The sequence below is a fragment of the Elephantulus edwardii genome, unplaced genomic scaffold, assembly GCF_000299155.1.
Source record: "Elephantulus edwardii isolate Elephantulus edwardi_28Jun2011 unplaced genomic scaffold, EleEdw1.0 scaffold00059, whole genome shotgun sequence".
NCBI lineage: Eukaryota > Metazoa > Chordata > Mammalia > Macroscelidea > Macroscelididae > Elephantulus > Elephantulus edwardii.
Genome location: NW_006399809.1, coordinates 10,294,483 through 10,313,357, shown reverse-complemented (window position 1 = coordinate 10,313,357; position 18,875 = coordinate 10,294,483). Strand labels below are relative to the sequence as shown.

At 38.1% G+C, this 18,875-nt stretch overlaps 1 protein-coding gene across 1 annotated transcript in view; it reads right to left on the bottom strand.

Annotated features, from left to right (window-relative positions):
• Window positions 1-3,153: 3,153 nt before the first annotated feature.
• Window positions 3,154-18,875, bottom strand: part of KIAA0895 (KIAA0895 ortholog) — an 82,907-nt gene continuing 67,185 nt past the window's right edge. The window contains exon 7 of the mRNA XM_006887627.1: window positions 3,154-3,315. Within this exon, the coding sequence (XP_006887689.1) occupies window positions 3,154-3,315 (162 nt within the window). The remainder of the gene's footprint in view (window positions 3,316-18,875) is intronic.

The window sequence follows — 18,875 nt, the reverse complement described above, 5'->3', positions numbered from 1 at the left end:
GAATGGAATCCTGCAATCTTTGTGCTGTTGTGTCTGGCTACTTTCAGTTGACATGATGTTTTCAAGACTCACCCATATGGTGTAATCTATATGGAAGCAGACTGTCACATCTTTTCCCCAAAGCTTCATTAAGTGGATACAAACTGGTGACCTTTCAGTTAACAGCCACGTACTTAACAACTGTGCCTCCAGGGCCCCTTCTTGCAAGTCCAGTGAAGTGAAATTAAAATACATTTGTCCCTCCCTCTTGTTCCTTCTTACTTCCTGCTCAGGGGAGGATCAGATGTTGCAAATGTTAGCATTTCTGTATCAATAAAGACACCAGAAGGCACACAGACCATCAGTCCTTCCCACTGTTACCAGAAATACCACAACAAAAGTCCGATTAGGGTTTTATGTGCGTAATAATCCACATACTTTGAGAACCTCAAAGCTATTTATTATTATAACTACACACAATTTAAAATAGCCAAAGATAATACAAAACAAACAATACAAATTTTAAATACTTTTACAAAGGTGAAAATACAAAGAAATGGAAAACTCCGACTTTTCATTTTATTTCGAATCTTGTCTGGCATTAAAATGTCAGAGCTGTTATTTATTACTACTATATCAAATTTGAAAGAACTAGAAGTGGAGACAATGGATGAAATTATAGTCATCAAGACCCTACAATGAATAACCTAACATTAAAATGAAAAGTAATCCAATCCCCAACCATTCCCCTATGTATGGTTGCTCTAATTTCATTCTTATTAAAATGTTTACTTCAGGGGGAAAAACTGATCATGATGCTACTTCAGAAAAAAAAGCTGAGATGTGCAGTACAATATTCAGCAGCATTCCTAAGTAAACCGTAATCTTGAACTTTTAAATCCTAGAGCTTTTTATTTCTGCTAATCTGAGAATATTTTTGCTTCACTGCTAACTTAAAATATCTTAAAACAATCAGTGTGATTTAAGGTCTTTTTTTTTAATCTGACTAGTGGCTCTTGTTTTGTCTGTATACCAAATAAATAAGGCAAGTAAGCTTTTCCTTTAACAAACCAGACATAAAGAAAATGTCCACTCATTTTAAAATGCAAGGACTAGAACAAATAATAAAAAAAAATGATTAAGGCTACTCTGGTCTTTTTCCTTTACATTTAAAGCAGAACAAGAGATAAGCAATGTTACTGCTCACAAATGATGAAATGACGGTCAGTCAGACTTAACTTATAGGACATAAGTATTGCCATTTCTGTCTATATCTAAATTTCTGTTAATGAGACATTGTCATCACAATATTTAAAAAAAAAACTAGTGAATTTTTTTTTAAGCTTTAAGATAAGATCTGATAACACTACACAAAGCTGAAAACTCCAAGACTCAGCTGCCAAGAGATGCCAAGAGTGGCTTCTGCCATCTGGTCAGTGCTGCATGCTCTGTCCCACGCCTGTCACAGGTCCAGCAGGGCCCACTCACAGGGCAGGCCTTTCAGTGTTCTAGCTCCAAAGGGCCTGGCCCTCCAGGGCCAACAGAAAGATGTATGGTTTTTCAAGAACCTCAGCTATCATCTATCCCTGTTGCAGTTTCCTTCTTTGAGGCAAGTCCTTGGAGTTATTTGGAGAAAAACTATATAACATAACCTACAAAAGAGTTCCTAAAATCAACTTCTAGCATAAATGCAGACTGGACTTTGCAGCTGCTGGTGTTAGCACCATATTTTAGCCAGAACTGAGGTAAAGAGAAGCTCAGAGAGCTATGAATAGAATTACAGTAGCAGTCTTGAATGGGGGAGGGCAACAGCAGTATTCTTTCTGATCATTTAAGTAGGAAGATGAAAAACCTTTCATTACCAGGTATTCAAAGGTAGTGTCTTTAAAGCTGCTCTTAGGACAGGACAGACCTGTACTTTTTTGTAACTTTTTTTTTAACTTTCTTATAACTTGGCAGGTAAAAGCAAGTTGCCACTAGAGATATGTACTGAGCTTTATTCTTTTTTTCTTTTCCTACTTCTAGATACAGATATTCACCAGAACTGTAGACTGCATACTGAAGGTCTGTAAGTTAAGTAACTAGCTCATGAACTAATAAACTATAATAAGCTTTTAGCAAGGAAAACAGTATTGTAAAACAAGACTTCTGTTTCTGTCTGATTACTGGATTGAAGAAATCAAAGACTTTAGAAACTATACTAAACCACTTCACAGGGGAGTTTATTAAGCACACTGCCCGATGGCCCTATGTTCACTTTTTCTGTAGGCACTGCCCCGTCAATATCCAGCTCCTTCATTTAAACTACATCAGCCTAATTACTGCTTACTTATTACATATATTCCATTTAATAAAAAGGTCTCTTCCCCTTTGTCCAACTATTTTAATATGTGTTATTATTTATCTAACTTATATATAGGTATTTAATTTACATAAAAGAATGGAAAGAGAAAACCCTAACATTTGATCAAGAATTTAAAGGAGCTCTGGTTTTGCATCTTTGGGATTAGAAATATTTCCCATGATAAAAAAAAAATAACTTTTAGGGATACAATATATTCAACAGTTTAAAATGGGAGTTTGGTTAAGAGATAATGACAAAAACAAAGCAATTTTCTTATTAGTTTCCAGAAGCAGATCAAAGTGGAACAATGTGTAAAATAAAGAACTTAGAAAATTTTTCAAACTGCTTTCTCCCTTTGTTTTATTATTACATATAATGAGGGATAAGAAATCTTAGAAATAACTTTCAGGGGCATAACAAAACTAATTTTTCAAAAAAAAAATCATTCTTTATAAAATGTAATATAACCTTTTGGTTTGAAAGACACTGTTTAGGACTGAGCCCTATTCCATTTGGGGCTGGTATCAGTCCTCATATGCAAACGTATCACTCAATTCAACAAAGATACCTCAAGTCAAGTCAGCAAATTGAAACATGAAGTATGATGGAAAACAGGAGCAACCTTCCCTTGCAGCCCACAGAATCCTTTTAGGGAAATGATTTAAGGTTTCATACCAAAGCCCTAAAAATGCAGCTGAATACTGTAGGCAATTTTTTAGAAAACTCAAGTTTTCTAAAAATCATTCTTCTTTTATAAAATGCTGGTGCTACCTGCACCTAATTTGCTAATATACAGAGGTATAGTTCAGCTATATGTGCAAGAATGCAAACTAATATATAAGATCTTTCAGCTCCCTGTCAGTTAGTTCATTAACTTCCATGATCTTCTCTAAGTGTTCCATGTATCGGCCATGGTCCTGCAGGAAATGAGGGACCCTTATATTTTCTGTAACTGCCAATCCTTTCAAGCGATCCACATCTTCATAAGAAACCTAAAAAAAGGAAGATGAGTTAATTTTTAACTTAACTATCAAGCTCTCTTTGAAGTGGAATCTTATTCACATATCTTACATGAAACATTAATTGTTTGCCAAATTATTATTTAGAGAATAAAAAAAAACCACGTCTTTTCTTTACTATGTTAAATAAGAAAGTATTTGCTTGCCCCCTCATACCTTATGAAAAAGGATCAAAGTCTGTACTTTAATACTCTAACTTGACCTGCAGTCTAGAAATTATGCAACTAAATCCAATATATGTATAAGAAAGAGACCACACCTAAAAAAAAAATCTGTGACTAAATATAAATACAATCAAGAAAATACACAGGTAAATACTGTTATCCAGCTAGGATAAGCAGTAAAATGCTAAACTGGATTCATATTTTTAATTTACTTGGGATATATGACAACATTAAATATTTTGCTATTCAATTTTTCTGAGTTTAAATGCTTTGATCATCTTTTATTCTTTTGGAGAAAGATGGATAAATTCTCCTGGGATTACTGCCTCTGAAAACCTACAGGAGGGACAGGTAGGAGCCAGTTCCAAATCAAGGGTACACAACAAAAATTGAAGAGAAAGGCTTAGATTAGGTTTACATCATCCATCTGTTTCAGAGGGGAAAAGGGAGATATATGTTGTTGTTAGTTGCTTTCAGGTCACCTGTTATTTGGTGAAAGGATGCAGAACAGACACTGCCCAGGTCTGTGCTATGTTTACTATCACTATTATGTCATTTCCAGGTCAATGAGGGTTCCTTTGCTTTCGTCGACCCTCTCCCTTATCAAATATTTCTGGAAGTTATTGGTATGGTTTGTTACTACAAACAACATGTAGCCAAGGAAATCCTGTATGTCCTAGTCTGTCAATGGGGTCGCCATGAGCTGGAACTGAAGCAAGAGCACACCGTAAAGACTGCCACCATCAGAAAGGTCTTGTCAAGTGCCATCCAGTCAGTTCTGACTCACAGGGAGCTAAGTTTAGTAGAATGAAATCCTTTCAGTTCCTGCACCATTCTCAACAACCACTGTCGTGCCTGGTGTGCTCACAGTGTCAGTCCATCAGGTTGAGGGTCTCCCAACTTTCACTGACCCTTTGATTATGCCAAGCATGATGTCCCTTTCCTAGGGACTGGACAAGTATGTCTACAGTATGTACAATGAACTCTCATAATCTTCACTTCCAAGAAGCAGTCTTTTTAATAAACAAAAAAATAAATACACTCTTAGTTTATAGTGGTTTGTTTACAAAGTTCATATATATATTGTGTTTCATACTATCATTCCCATTCATTATATTTTATAAAATTAATCAACATTGAACGATGCAATGGTGGGCCAAAGAACATTCTAATGTTTCTTTTCTAAGACAAGGAAACACTGCATGGTTCAAAATTGAGAAGGGTGTACGCCAGCGATGTGTCCTATCTCTATGCCTTTTCAATCTATATGCAGAACAAACCATCCAGGAGGCTGGGCTGTATTAGGAGGAATGTGGCATCAGGATTGGAGGAAGACTCATCAATAATCTGTGTTATGCAGATGACACAACCCTACTTGCTGAAACTGAGGAGGACCTGAAACACTTGCTGCATAAGGTCAAGGACTACAGCCTTCAATATTGATTGAAGTTCAACATCAAGAAACAAAGATTCTCACCACTGGGCCAACTGGCAGCATTATGATAGATGGTGAAGAGACTGAGATTTTTAAAGTTTTAGTTTGCTTGGCTCCACAATCAACACTCTTGGTACCAGCAGCCAGGAAATCAAAAGACCTCTTTAAAGTACTTAAGAGCAATGACATCAGTCTGAAAACTAAAGTGTGCCTGATCCAGGCCATAGTCTTGACAATTGCTTGTTATGAGTCAGAAAGCTAGACAATGACTAGGGATGATTGAAAAGAATTGATGCCTTTGAGCTGTGGTGCTGGAGAAGAGTATTGAACATACCATGGACTGCTAGGAAAACAAACAGGTTCATCTTGGAGAGGGCGAAACAGGCTGCTCCTTTTAGGAAAGGATTCTTAAGCTTCATCTGACATGCTTTGGACATGTTGCAAAGAAGGAACCAATGGTTAGAGGGAAATAATGATTGGAAGGATGGAGGGACAGCACAAGAGAGGAAGACACTCATTAAGATGGATTGCCTCAGTGATGGGCATAATGGGGTCAGTATGTCATGGACAATAAAGTTGGCTCAGGATAGAGCAGGTTTCAAGGTTGTTGTATGTAGGGTCACCATGAGTTGCAAGCAACCCGACAGCACATACCAATAACAACAAGACAGATTTTCTCATTCTTCTGATAGTCAATGAAACATTTAATATTCTTTGTCAACACCACAATTCAAATACACCAATTATTTAATCTTCTTCACTAACTGTCCAGCTTTTGCAGGCACATAAAACAACTGAAAACACTATGGCTTAAGTCAAGGGCAACTTCCCTTTCCAAGGGACATATTCATTCTTTAGCTTAAAGAGATGGGTCAGTCTCCTTCAGTTAAATGTATACCCTCAGAAACCAGTGTCATTATGAGTCACAAACAACTTGATGGCAGTAAGTAAAATATGAGTGAGTGAGTGAGTGAGTGAGTGAGTGAAATACTTGATTCAGGCACAGATGGTGAATGGATGTTAAGGCTACTTCTTTTTTGTTTTTCTTGGTTTTATTTTTACTTTAATATTGGTGACTTACAAAGAGGCAAGTTTTCATTTAATCACATTTCCCTCTCTAATCTCTCCACCTATTTCATTTTTGAAAACCTGTGCTGCTACCGACATTAACTGTCACATACATGTCTAATCATCCATCCCATTCAGATTGTCCTTCCCTTTACTTATTCCAATGCACTGTTTATTATCTATCCATTCTTTTCCTGTTATCTGCCCCATGTTGTATCCATCCTATTCCTTTTTTAAATTATGATTTTAACAAAAGGTTACAGAAAACTTATTTTCATTCATTCATTGTTGCACAATTTACCCCACCTCCCTCCCTTCCCTTTCCCCAAATTGACCTGTTCTTGAAAACAATGTTATTCCTTTAACAGTTGTCTTATGTAGTATTTTCCCTTCAAGATACTTCACGCAGCGTAATTTCTTGCAGATTCATCTATGTTGTACATTGTTTTGAAAACTCAATGCTTTTCAATGCTGCATACTAGTTCACTGTGTGGATGTACCACAGTTTTGCTATCCATTCATTGGTTAATGGGTACTTGGGTAGCTTCCACACCTTTGCTATCACGAATAATAATAATAAACATGGGTGTGCATACACCTGTTTCAATCAAAGCTCTGACTTCTCTGGGGTATATTCCCAAGAGTGGAATAGCTGTGTCAAATGGTATTTCCAAGTTCAAGTTTTTGATTATGTTCCAGACTGCCTTCCATAGTGCATTTTACATTCCCACTATTAGTGTATGAGAGTTCTGATCTCTTCACATTCTTACTAGCATTTGTTGTTTGCTGTTCTATTAAATTTTGCTAGTGTTGATGGGGTGAAATGTTATCTCATTGTTTCTATTTGCATCTTTCTAAAAGTGATTTTAAGCATTTTTTCATGTGTTTGTAGGACACCTGACTCTTCTCCTTTGGTGAAGTATCTGTTCATATCTTTCATGATTGGGTTGTCTTTTTATTGTTGATATGCTGGAATATCCTATAAACTTTAATTATTAGTCTCTCATCAAGTATTTCATTGTCCAATATTTTCCTCCAGTCTCTGAGCCTCTTTTTCACTCTACTGAAGTTGGGTTTTTTTTAGTACATAAGAATCTGACTTTTAGAAGGATGCATTCACTATTTTAAGAGTTTTCCTGGTTATGGTTTTTTGCTTATGCCAGAAAGTCTATTCATGCAACAGATTAGGGCTTCTAGATTTGTTTCTATTTTTTTTCCCTCTGACGAGTGTGGAAACTATAGAACAATATCACTGATTTCACATGCAAGCAAAATTTTACTGAAGATTATCCAAAAATGACTGGAATGATGTGGAACAGCACATCAGCAGAGAACTGCCAGAAGTCCAGGCTGGGTTAAGAAGAGGTCGTGGTACTAGGGATATTGGAGCTAATGTTAGATGGATCTTGGCTGAAAGCAGGTAATACCAGAGGAATGTCCATCTGTGTTTCATTGATTATGCAAAGGCATTTGACTGTGTGGATCATAACAAACTGTGGCTGACTCTGAGAAGAATGGGAATCCCAGAACACTTGATTGTGCTAATGTGAAACCTATACTTGGACCAAGAGGCAGTCGTCAGAACAGAGCAAGGAATCACTGCATGGTTCAAAATTGGGAAGGGCGTATGCCAGGGATGTGTCCTGTCTCCATACCTTTTCAACCTGTATGCAGAACAGATTATCTAGGAGGCTGGGCTCTATGAGGAGAATTGTGGGGTCAGGGTTAGTGGGAGATCTATCAACAATCTGTGATATGCAGATGACACAACCCTGCTTGTTGAAACTGAGGAAGACCTGAAGCGCTTGCTGCAGAGGGTCAAGGACTGCAGCCTCCAATATGGACTGAGGCTCAATGTCAAGAAGACAAAGATTCTCACCACTGGGCCAACTGGCAGCGTCAGGATGGATGGTGAAGAGATTGAGATTGTTCAGAGCTTTAAGTTTGCTTGGCTCCACAGTCAACACTCTTGGCACCAGCAGCCAGGAAATGAATGTCATGATTGCCATGGGAAAGTCTGCTGTTAGGGACCTCTCCAAAGTACTGAAGAGCAGTGGTGTCTCTCTGGAGACTAAGGTGCGTCTGATACAGGCCATGGTCTTTGTAATCACTTGTTATGCATCAGAGTTGGACAATGACTAAGGAGGATAGAAGGAGAGATGCTTTTGAGCTGTGGTGCTGGAGAAGAGTACTGAGGGTACCATGGACTGCTAGGAAAACAAACAGATTCATCCTGGAAACGGTAAAACTGGGTGGCTCCTTGAGGCAAGGATTCTGAGGCTCCATCTAACATACTCTGAACATGTCGTAAGGAGGGACCGGTCCTTGGAGAGGGACAGCATGCTTGGTAGGGTGGAGGGACAGCGCAGAAGGGGAAGGCCCCCTATGAGGTGGATTGATTCAGTGACTGGGGTAATCGGGATGGGCGTATCGGAGACAGTGCGATTGGCACAGGACAGGGCAGAGTGTAGGGTTGTTGCACATCGGGTCGCTATGAGTCACAAGCAACTCAACGACACATAACAACAACAACAACAGCAACTGATGATCATTATAGTTTTTGGGTTTGCCCCTACATCTGTGATCCATTTTGTTGGTTTCTGTGTATAGTGTGAAGTGTAGATCTTGCTTAAGTCTCCTGCATGCAGATGGATGTTCAATTTTGGCAGTATAATTTGTTAAAGACGCACTATTTGTTAAAGAGGCTGTTATTTCCCCACTTAATTGGTTTCATCTTCTTGTTAAAGATCAGTTGACCACAGGCAGATGGGTTGATTTCTGAGTTCTAGATTCTATTCCATTGATCTATTTATCTATCACAGTCATACAGTATGACTGTCTTTTTAAATTTTTTTTATTATTATTATTAATTTTGAACAAAATTTAGACTTTGGATTTCCATTTATTCATCATTGCACTTTTCTCCCTGCCCACTCCCCCCAACCCCGTTCACGCTTCTCTTTGAAAAGTAGAAGAAAAATTTTTCATTGTTATACAATCCCTCCCCCCAAGTCCACTCCACTATGTAGCCTTCGTTCTGGATTCCTATCATGACAATAATACTAATCCTATATCCCTTTTAAACAGTTCTCTCCCTCATCTGTTTCATTGCAGTATACATAACTTATCCCATCTTTCTCAGTCTCCCCCAAACCCCAATGTCAGTCCTGTTTTACAACAGTGGCACTGTGTAGTATTTGTCCTTTTGTGACTGAGGTACTTCACTCAGCATAATGTCCTCCAGGGTCACCCATTTTGAATAATATTTCATGAGTTCTTTGTTTTTTAATGCAGTTTAGTATTCCATTGTGTGAACATACATCAGCTTCTCTATCTATTCATTTGCTGATGGGCACTTAGGTTGTTTCCAACTCTTTGCTACTGTGAACAAAGCAGAGATAAACATGGGTGTTGTGTGCTGTCTTGATTGTACTGATTGTTCTGAAGTTAGGGAGTGTTATGTTGTTTTTCTTTTTCAGTAGTGCTTTACTTATTTGGTAATTTTTTTCCTTTCCACATAAAATTGGAAACTGTCTTTTCAATTTTGTTCTTGCCATATTCTCCTACTTGTTTCGTTTTGTCATATTATCCCATCTATACTAGGATTGCACTGAACTTGTAGATTTCTTTTGGTAGAACTGCCATTTTCACAATATTTAGTCTTCCATCTAGAAGCAAAGTGTAATCTTCCATTTATCGAAGTCTCATTTTGTTTCTTATAGCTGTTGTTATTAGGTGCAATTGAGTCAAGTAGGGTTCACAGAAGCCCTATGAACAACAAATCTACACCTTTTCCTATCCTGTGCCATCCTCATCATCTCTAACACACCCAAGCCCATTGCTGTAGTCACTGTGTTCATCCATCTGATTTGAGTCTCTCTTTTGCTGACCCTCCATCTTTCCAAGTATGACATCCCTTTCCAAGGACTATCCTATCCTTAGTAACATGCCCAAAGTATGGAAGATGAAACTTCACCATCTTTTGCCTCCAAGGAGTACTCTGATTTCACTCTTTCCAAGACATTTATGTTTGTTCTTTTGGCAGTCCCTGGAATATTCAGTACTATTCTCCAACACCACAACTCAAAGGCATTGGTTCTTCTTCCATCAGTGTTATTCAATGTCCAGATCTTGGATATATAACAAGTGACTGACAAGACCATGGCCTGAATCATGCACACCATTAGTCTTCAAACCAACATCACTGTTCTTCAGTATTTTGGGGAGGTCTCTGACAACGGACTTGCCAAATGCTGGTCTCAAGGTTGCTGTTTGTTGATCCAAGCAAGATTAAATCATTGGAAATTTTAATCCTTTTTCCACCTTCCATGAAGTTGTCTGTTGGTCCAATGGTGAAGACCTTTGTTTTCTTGATGTTGAGATGTAATCCATATTGAAGGCTGTAGTCCTTGATCTTCTGCAGCAAGCATTAGGTCTCTTGTGTCTCTAGTTAGATTTCTTTTCCCTCAGTATTTCTTCTTATGTTTAGCTAATGTAATTGGTATTTCTTTCATAATTCCTTTTCTATGTTCTCTTTGCTACTGCAGAGAAATTGGACTGACCTTTGTATGTTGGTCTTGTATCCTGCTACTTTGGTCAACCAAGTCCAATAGTTTTCTTGCCTAATCTTTAGAGTTTCCTAAGTATACTATCATATCATCAGCATACAGAGATTGTTTTACCTCCTCTTTGTTGTGGATGACTTTTGTTTTCATCTCTGGCCAGGACTTCCAATAAAATATAGAACAGGAGTAGTAAGAGATAGGATCCTAGAGTGGTTCCTGTTCTCAGGAGGGATGTCTTTAAACTTTCTGTCTCTATTGAGGAAGATATTGGATATTGATTTACAGTTGGTTTTGTGAGGAGACTGCCCATCTTTCTCCCAAGAAGCAGCTGGTGGATTAAAGTCACATTCCTTTGTGCTGACAGAGTTCCTTACACTAAACCAACAGAGTTATTGAGGAAAACCTTTCTATTGTTATTTTGTTGAGTGATTTTATCAGGAAAGTATGTTGAGTTTTGTCAAAAGGTTTTTTTACACCAACTGAAATGATCATGTAGTTCTTATCCATTGTTTTATTGATGTGATGGATTATAGTTACTATTTTTTCTAATGTTGAACCTGTTAACAAATTCCACTTGGTCATGATAGATCTGTCTTCTGATTTATCACTGGATTACTGGTTAGTATTTTATTAAGAATATTGCATTTATGCTCATGAGAGACACTGCCCTATAATTTTCTTTTTTAGTTGTGTCTTTACCTGGTTTTGGTATCAGGGTTATGTTTTACATCATAGAATGAATCTGGGAGTGTTCCTTCTTTTTCTATTTTCTGAAATAGTTTATGTGTCATTGGTGACCACATTTTTTCTGAATGTCTGATAAAATTTGTTGGTAAAGCCATCTGGTGCAGGGCTTTTTTCTTGGGAGTTTTATGACCTGTTCAACTTCTCCTTTGTGATGTATCTGTTCAAGTGTTCTATTTCAGTCTGTGTCAGTTTAGGTATATTGTGATTTTCTAAGTATCTGTCTTCTTCCTCTACGGTTTCCTATTTGTTAGTGTGTAGTTTTTCATAGTTTTCCATTTATTATCCTTCTTATTTAAGTTGGTTCTTATGTAATGGTACTCATTTCATTCATTACTTGAATTATTTATATCTTTTCTTTCTTTTCCTTTGTTAGGTTTGCCAGTGGTTTGTTGACCTTATTGACCCTTTTGAAAAACACTTTTTTTAATAGGGTCAATTGTTTTACTGTTTTCTTTTCCATGTATTACTGCTCTTATTTTTATAATTTCCTTTTTTTTAAGAGGTTATGAGGTTTCTTGCTGTTGTTCTTCCATTTGTTTAAGGTGTTGGGTTAAATAGTCATTTTTCCTTCCTTATAATGGGTTTGCTTATTGCTAAGAATTGACCTCTAAGTACTACTTTTGCCATATCCCAGAGAATTTTGATAAATTTTATTTTCATTCTCATTTGTAACTTTTTTTTTCTACTACTCAATAGGACTCAAACAGAAGTTATTTAGCTTCCAAATGCATGTGCTTCCCCGTCACCCTTTATCCTCTTGTTGCTGATTTATAATTTTATTGCACTGTGGTCTGGGAAAATGCTTGGTAGTATTTCAGTGCTTTTAAATATACTGAGGCTTGTTTTGTGACTTAAAATAGTATATATTTGGAGAATGTTACATGTGCACGTGTGCAGAACGTATACTTAACTTTTTTTGAAAGTTAGGTATCCTAGTTAAATCTATGAGATCAAGCTGGTTAATTACATAGTTTCATTTTTCTGAATCTTATTGATTTCTAGTGGTCCTTTCAATCCCTGAGAGTGGTGTAATGAAGTCTATTATTACTACTGTGGTGTGTTCTTTTTTCAAGTCTGATAATATTTGTTTCATGTATTTTGCAGTGATGAAGGAGGAAGTTCAAGTTGCTCTAAAAGAATTGGCAAAAACCACAAAGCTCCAGGAGTTGACAACATACCAATTGACATATTTCAACAAAAAGACCCTTCCCTGGATGTGCTCACTAAGTTGTGTCAAGAAAATCTTGAGGACAGCCACCTGGCCAAAAGACTGGAAGAGTTCTATATTTGTTCCCATTTCAAAGAAAGGTGACCAGACAGAGTGCAGAAATTATTTAACAATATCATTAATATTACATGCAAGCAAGATACTGCTGAAAATGATCCAAAAACAACTGAAGCAAAACATCAACAGAGAACTGACAGATGTGCAGGCTGGGTTTAGAAGAGGCCATGGTCCTAGGAATGTTACTGGATCTTGGCAGAAAGCAGAGAGTACCAGAGGAATGTCTATCTATGTTTCATTGACTATGCAAAGGCATTTGACCATGTGGATCATAAAAAACAGGCTGACTCTAAGAATGGGAATCCCAGAACATTTGATTGTGCTTATGCAAAACCTCTACTTGAACCAAGAGGCAGTCATCAGAACAGAGAAAGGAGACACTTCGTGGTTCAAAATGGGAAAGGGTGTCCACCAGGGATGTAATCTGTCTCCACACCTTTTCCATTTGTATGCAGAACAGATCATCAAGGACACTGAGCGTATGAGGAGGAATGTGGCATTAGGATTGGAGAAAAATTCATTAACAACCTGTTTTATGCAGATTACACAATCCTGAGGAGGACCTGAAGCACCTGCTGCAGAAGCTCAAGGACTGCAGCTTTCAACATGGATTTAAGCTCAATATGAAGAAAACAAACTTTCTCACCACTGGCCCAACTGGCACCATCATTATGAATGGTGCAGAGATTGAGACTGTTAACAGTTTTAGTTTGCTTGGCTCCACAATCAACACTCTTGGTACCAACAGCCAGGAGAAATCAGCTGTCAGGGACCTCTCCAGAGTATTACCATTTGTTTGTTATTTTTCCCAAGCCTCTGACTTGTTGTTGTTGTTATGTGCCGTCGAGTCGTTTGCGACTCATTGCGACCCTATGTACAACAGCCCTAAATCCTGCTCTATCCTGTGCCATTTGCACTGCCTCTAACACACCCATCCCGATTACCCCAGTCACTGAATCAGTCCACCTCATAGAAGGTCTTCCCCTCCTGCCCTGTCCCTCCACCCTACCAAGCATGATGTCCCTCTCCAAGGACCTGTCCCTCCTTACATGTCCAAAGTATGTCAGACGAAGCCCCAGAATCCTTGCCTCCAAGGAGCAGCCTGATTTAACCCTCTCTAGGAGGAATCTGTTTGTTTTCTTGGCAGTCTGTGGTACATTCAGTACTCTTCTCCAGCACCACAGCTCAAAGGCATCCATTCTCCTTCTATCCTCCTTGGTCATTGTCCAACTCTCTGATGCATAACAAGTGATTGCAAAGACCATGGCCTGTGTCAGGCGCACCTTAGTCTCCAGAGAGACACCGTTGCTCTTGAGTACTTTAGAGAGGGTAAGTAACTGTTCCAAATCTCAACTTCTGCGTTTCAGGAAGCCCTGTTGGCTACTAGGAGTAGCCTAGTTTAACCCTCTCTAGGATGAATCTGTTTGTTTTCTCGGCAGTCCATGGTACATTCAATACTCTTCTCCAGTACCACCTTAGTCAGTCTTTATTATCACCTCTCAGATGTATCTCTTTTAGACAGCATATTGATGAGTTCTGGTTATGGGCATTTTTTTAACCCAATCTGCTACTTTTTTTTCTCTTTATTGGTATGCTCAAACCACTGATATTCATTATAATGGCAAAGACAAGATTTTCTTGCTGTCATTTAATGGGTTATTTTCTTGTGTTGTTGCTCTTTACTCGGATCCATACACTCTTCTGTCATGTCTCTGGTAAAGACTTTAGAATTTCTTGCAATATCTGTCTTGTTTCCATGAACTCTCTTAGTTTTTGCTGTTCTGAGAATGTCCTGATGTCTCTCATACTTGATAAAAAGTTTTGCTGGATACAGGACTCTCAGCTGGCATTTGTTTTCTTTCAGCATCTTGTATATGCCATTCCACTGTATTCTTGCTCTCATGATTTTCTGAAACATTTAAGTTTCAACTTACTTGTTCTCCTTTATAGGTTACTCTTCATTTCTTCTCTAGTTACTTTCAGAATGTTCTCTTTGTCTTTGATTCTGGAGAATTTGGCTATGATATTCCTTGGAGTTTTTCTTTGGAGTCTATTCTATTTAGGTTTCACTCGAATTCTTGGATCTTTCTCATTTCTAATGATACCTAAAAATTTACTTCTAAGTAACTCTTCTACAATTTTTTTGGTGCCCTTTCCTCCCCTTTTTCCGACTGTTGGTAAGTGCCATCAAGCTGAGTATAACTCACAGTGATCTTAACAACAACAGATCTGAACTGTCTTATCCTGTGCCATCCTCACAATCTCTGACATAAACCCATTGCTGCACTCACTGTGTCATTTCATCTGGTTGAGAATCTTTCTCTTCTTCAATGTCTCTCCACCTTTCTAAGCATGATATCCCTCTCCAAGGAATAGTCTGTCCTAGCAACATGCCCAAATTATGTGAGATGAAGCTTCGTCATCATTGCCTCCAGGAATGTTACTTAGAACTCTGAGTGTACTTTCTCCATGACATATCTGTTTGTTCTTTTGGAACTCCCTGGGATCCTGAGCACTCTTCTTCAATACCACAGTTCAAAGGCATCGAGTCTGCTGTTACCCTTATTCACTGTCTTTCAGATGGACAGTAAGTGATTGAAAAGACCATGGCCTTAATAAGGGAACACCTCAGCCCTCAAACTAACATTACCGCTCAATTAATTTGGAGAGGTCCCTGACTGCAGACTTTCCCAGTACAATACATCTCCTGATCTCCTGACTGCTAGTAATAAGTGTATTGACTGTAGATCAAGTAAAATGAACTCACTGAGAATTTCACACTTCATTTATCATGATGTTGCCTACTGGTGCAGCAGCAAGATTTTTTGTTTTCTTGATTTTGAGATGCAATCCATATTGAAGGCTTCTGCAGGAAGTGTTTCAAGCCTTTGTCACTTTAAGCAGGCAAGGTCACATACTGAAGGTTACTGATGAGCCTTCCTCCAATCCTGATGCCACATTCTTTTTCAGTGTCCAGCTTCTTCTCAGCATAGAGACTGAATAGGTATAGAGAAAGGACAGATTCAGACACACACCATTCCTAACTTTAAACCACGAAGTGTTCTATTTGCACAACAGCTTCTTGGTCTGAACACAGGTTTCACATGAGCACAATTAAGTATTCTGGGATTCCCATTCTTCCCAGTATTAGCCATGATTTGTTAAGATTCGCAGCTAAATACCTTTGCATAGTAACTAAAGCACAAAGAAATATTCTTCTGGTATACTCTGCTTTCAGGAGGATCTATCTGGCATCAGCAATGATAATGCTAGTGCCACAGCCTTTCTAAATCCAACTTGAACTTCTGAGAGTTCTTTGTCTATGTACTGTTCTAGCAGTTTTGAAAGATCTTCAGAAATATTTTGCTTGCACATGATACTGTTCTGGAATTTCCACATTCTGTTGAATCATCTTTTTTGGAAATGGGAACAAATATGGCCAGGTAACTATCCTCCAAGTTTCCTGGCACAGACTGTTGAGCACATCTAGGGCTGCATCTGTTATCTGAAACATATCAACTGGTATCCCACCAATGCCTGAGACCTTTTTTTTGCCAATGTTTTCAGTGTGGCTTACATGTCTTCCTTCATTACCACTGATTCTCAAGTACAAAGTACTTCCTGAAATATTTCAGAGCCAGCCAATTCTTTCTGGTTCAGTGATTCTGTGCATTCCTTCCATCTTCTTTTGATGCTCCCTGGATCATTCAAGTTTTTTTTCCATAGCATCTCTAAGTATTGTAACTTGAAGTTTTGGTTTTCAGTTCTTCCAGCTTAAGTGCTGAATGGGTTCTTCCCTTCTTACTCTACAATTCTAGGTCTCTGCATAGTCTGTTATCACAGATTGCTTTGTCTTCTTCAAATATTCTTTGACATCTTCTGTTTAGCTCTTTTACTTCATCATCTCTTCTTTTTGGTTTGGTTTCTCGATGCTCTTGTGCAATTCTCAGGGTCTCTTCTGAGATCCATTTTGGTGTTTTCTTTCTTTCTCCTTTCTCTGTTGTGATCTTTTGCTCTATTCATGGATGATATCCTTGATGTCATCCTACAACTCATCTTATCTTCTTCATTCTCTGGTGTTCAATGCTTCAAAACTATTCTTAAGATTATTTTTTAAAATTAGATGGTAAACATTTAAGACCATCTTTTTTTCCCCTCATGAACTTGTTTTAATTTTCGTCAGTCTCAATTTGAACTTGCACATGTACAGCCGACAGTCTGTTCAACAGTTAGCACCTGGCCTGGATTTGAACTGCTCATAATGAACTTTTCCAATGATTCCTTCCACAGACGTAGTCAATCTAATACCTATGCAATCTAATACCCATCTGGTGAGGTCCATGTTTAAAGCTGCCATTTCTGTTGTTTGAATTTGTGTTATTTCTGATGAATAAATCGTTGGACATGGCTTGCCTCCGGAAACTCTATGAACAGTTCTCAGGCCTTTTGTTCATAGGATCGCTATGATCATCTATGACTCGACAGCACCCAACAACAACAACATACAAGATTTTATTCTTTCCAGCCTCGTTTCTGTCAGGAAATTCATACTTTTATACTATCCTTTTATTTTCACTGTTTTCCAACTTTTGCATTCCTGTCACCAATTACCATTAATGCATCTTAACTGAAAGTTTGGTCAATTTCAGGCTGCAATATTGGATAAAAATGTTCAATTTCCTCCTCTTTGGCTTTAGCTACTGGTGTGTATATTTGAATAACAGTTGTATAAACAGAAGTTCCTTATATTATGGATAATATCCTATCACTCATAGCATTGTACTTCAGGATAGAACTTGAAATTGTCTTTTTATCTATGAATGCAACATGTATGCTATCCCTCTTGACAGTGTACTGTTTTACTCTTAGCTTTTCTTCATTTTGCTGCTTTTTTCATTTCTGCTCTTTCTCGAGAAGATCAGTGCTCAGCACTCTATTTCACTAATTCTGTGTTCCATCTCTTCAATTCTTCTCCTCTCTCCCTCTAACATGTTGACAGCTTCTGAAATGTTAGTTTTACTATTCCAGGTCGCTGTTTCTTATTCTTCTAGGGTTTCGAATGCTTTGTCTTCTACTGCTTTTTTAAGTTTCCCTAGGGTTTTGATGTAGCTTCCTCCAATTCTTTGTATTTTTTTTTCATCCAATGAAAACACTTGATTATTGTTCTTTGAATTCTGCATTAGGAAGTTCCATTAGCCTCTCCTCCTCCAGGAGATCCACTGACTTGGTATTTTGATAAAATTTTATTTTTGTGACATCTTGCTTTGTTTTTTTGTGGGATCTGAAACAGTATGCTTTTTCCATGTCATTGTGGTGATAGTTTTTTTTTTAAAAACAACAACTTTTCTTTGACCTGTTCCCTTTTGACACGTGTAATAGCCAATGGGGTATCCATGTATATGTGGAGAGGGGGGTCTTTAGGGATATGGGCCCTACTCCTTCTCCCCCTCTACATGACCCATTAGAAGGGAGTACCTGGCTGGGCTGTAGGAGGGGAGGCCTGGCTTCCCAGAGCTCTGCTCACAGCAAGGTCTGTGGTTGGTTCTCAGGACTCACTTTGTCTAGGGTCCTCAATGGTCCCAGGACAGGTGGGATGACTACCTGTTTTTCCTTGGGTCACCCTGTCCCAGGGTTGGTGAAATGATACCGTGCCTTGCCAGGATCCTCACTCTAAAGCTATTTCTTGACAGGTTATTGGGAAACAGTGCATTCACAGGTAACACTAGTTAATGTTTGGGGAAAAGGAACCTTTACAATGGAGAAATCTGGCCATTACTAACTTAATATGGCCATTAGTAATTTAACCAGATATTCAAATACAGCACCGTAAATAATGTGACAAAATGACATAACATGCTTTCTAACAAGATGCAATAGGAAATACATAACATTTATATTATAGTCTTGTAAAAAATATTTAACCAAGCCACCAGAGCTCCCTGTATCTTATATTAAGTCAATGATAAATTTCTTAATAAAATGGCATTGTGGTCATGCCAAAAATGCCTCTGTTCTTAAAAGAAACACATTGAAATATTTAGGAATGAATGAAGTCTTGCATCTGCTACTGACTTGATTTCTGGAAAAGATGTGTACAAAAATAAAAACATATTCTCAATACTATGCTGCATTGAAAAACAAGGAACTCATGCAATATTATTCAAAATGGGTGACCCTGGAGGACATGATGCTGAGTGAGGTATCTCAGTCACAAAGGGACAAATGCTATATGGTGCCACTGTTGTAGAAGGAGGCTGGCATTGGGGTGG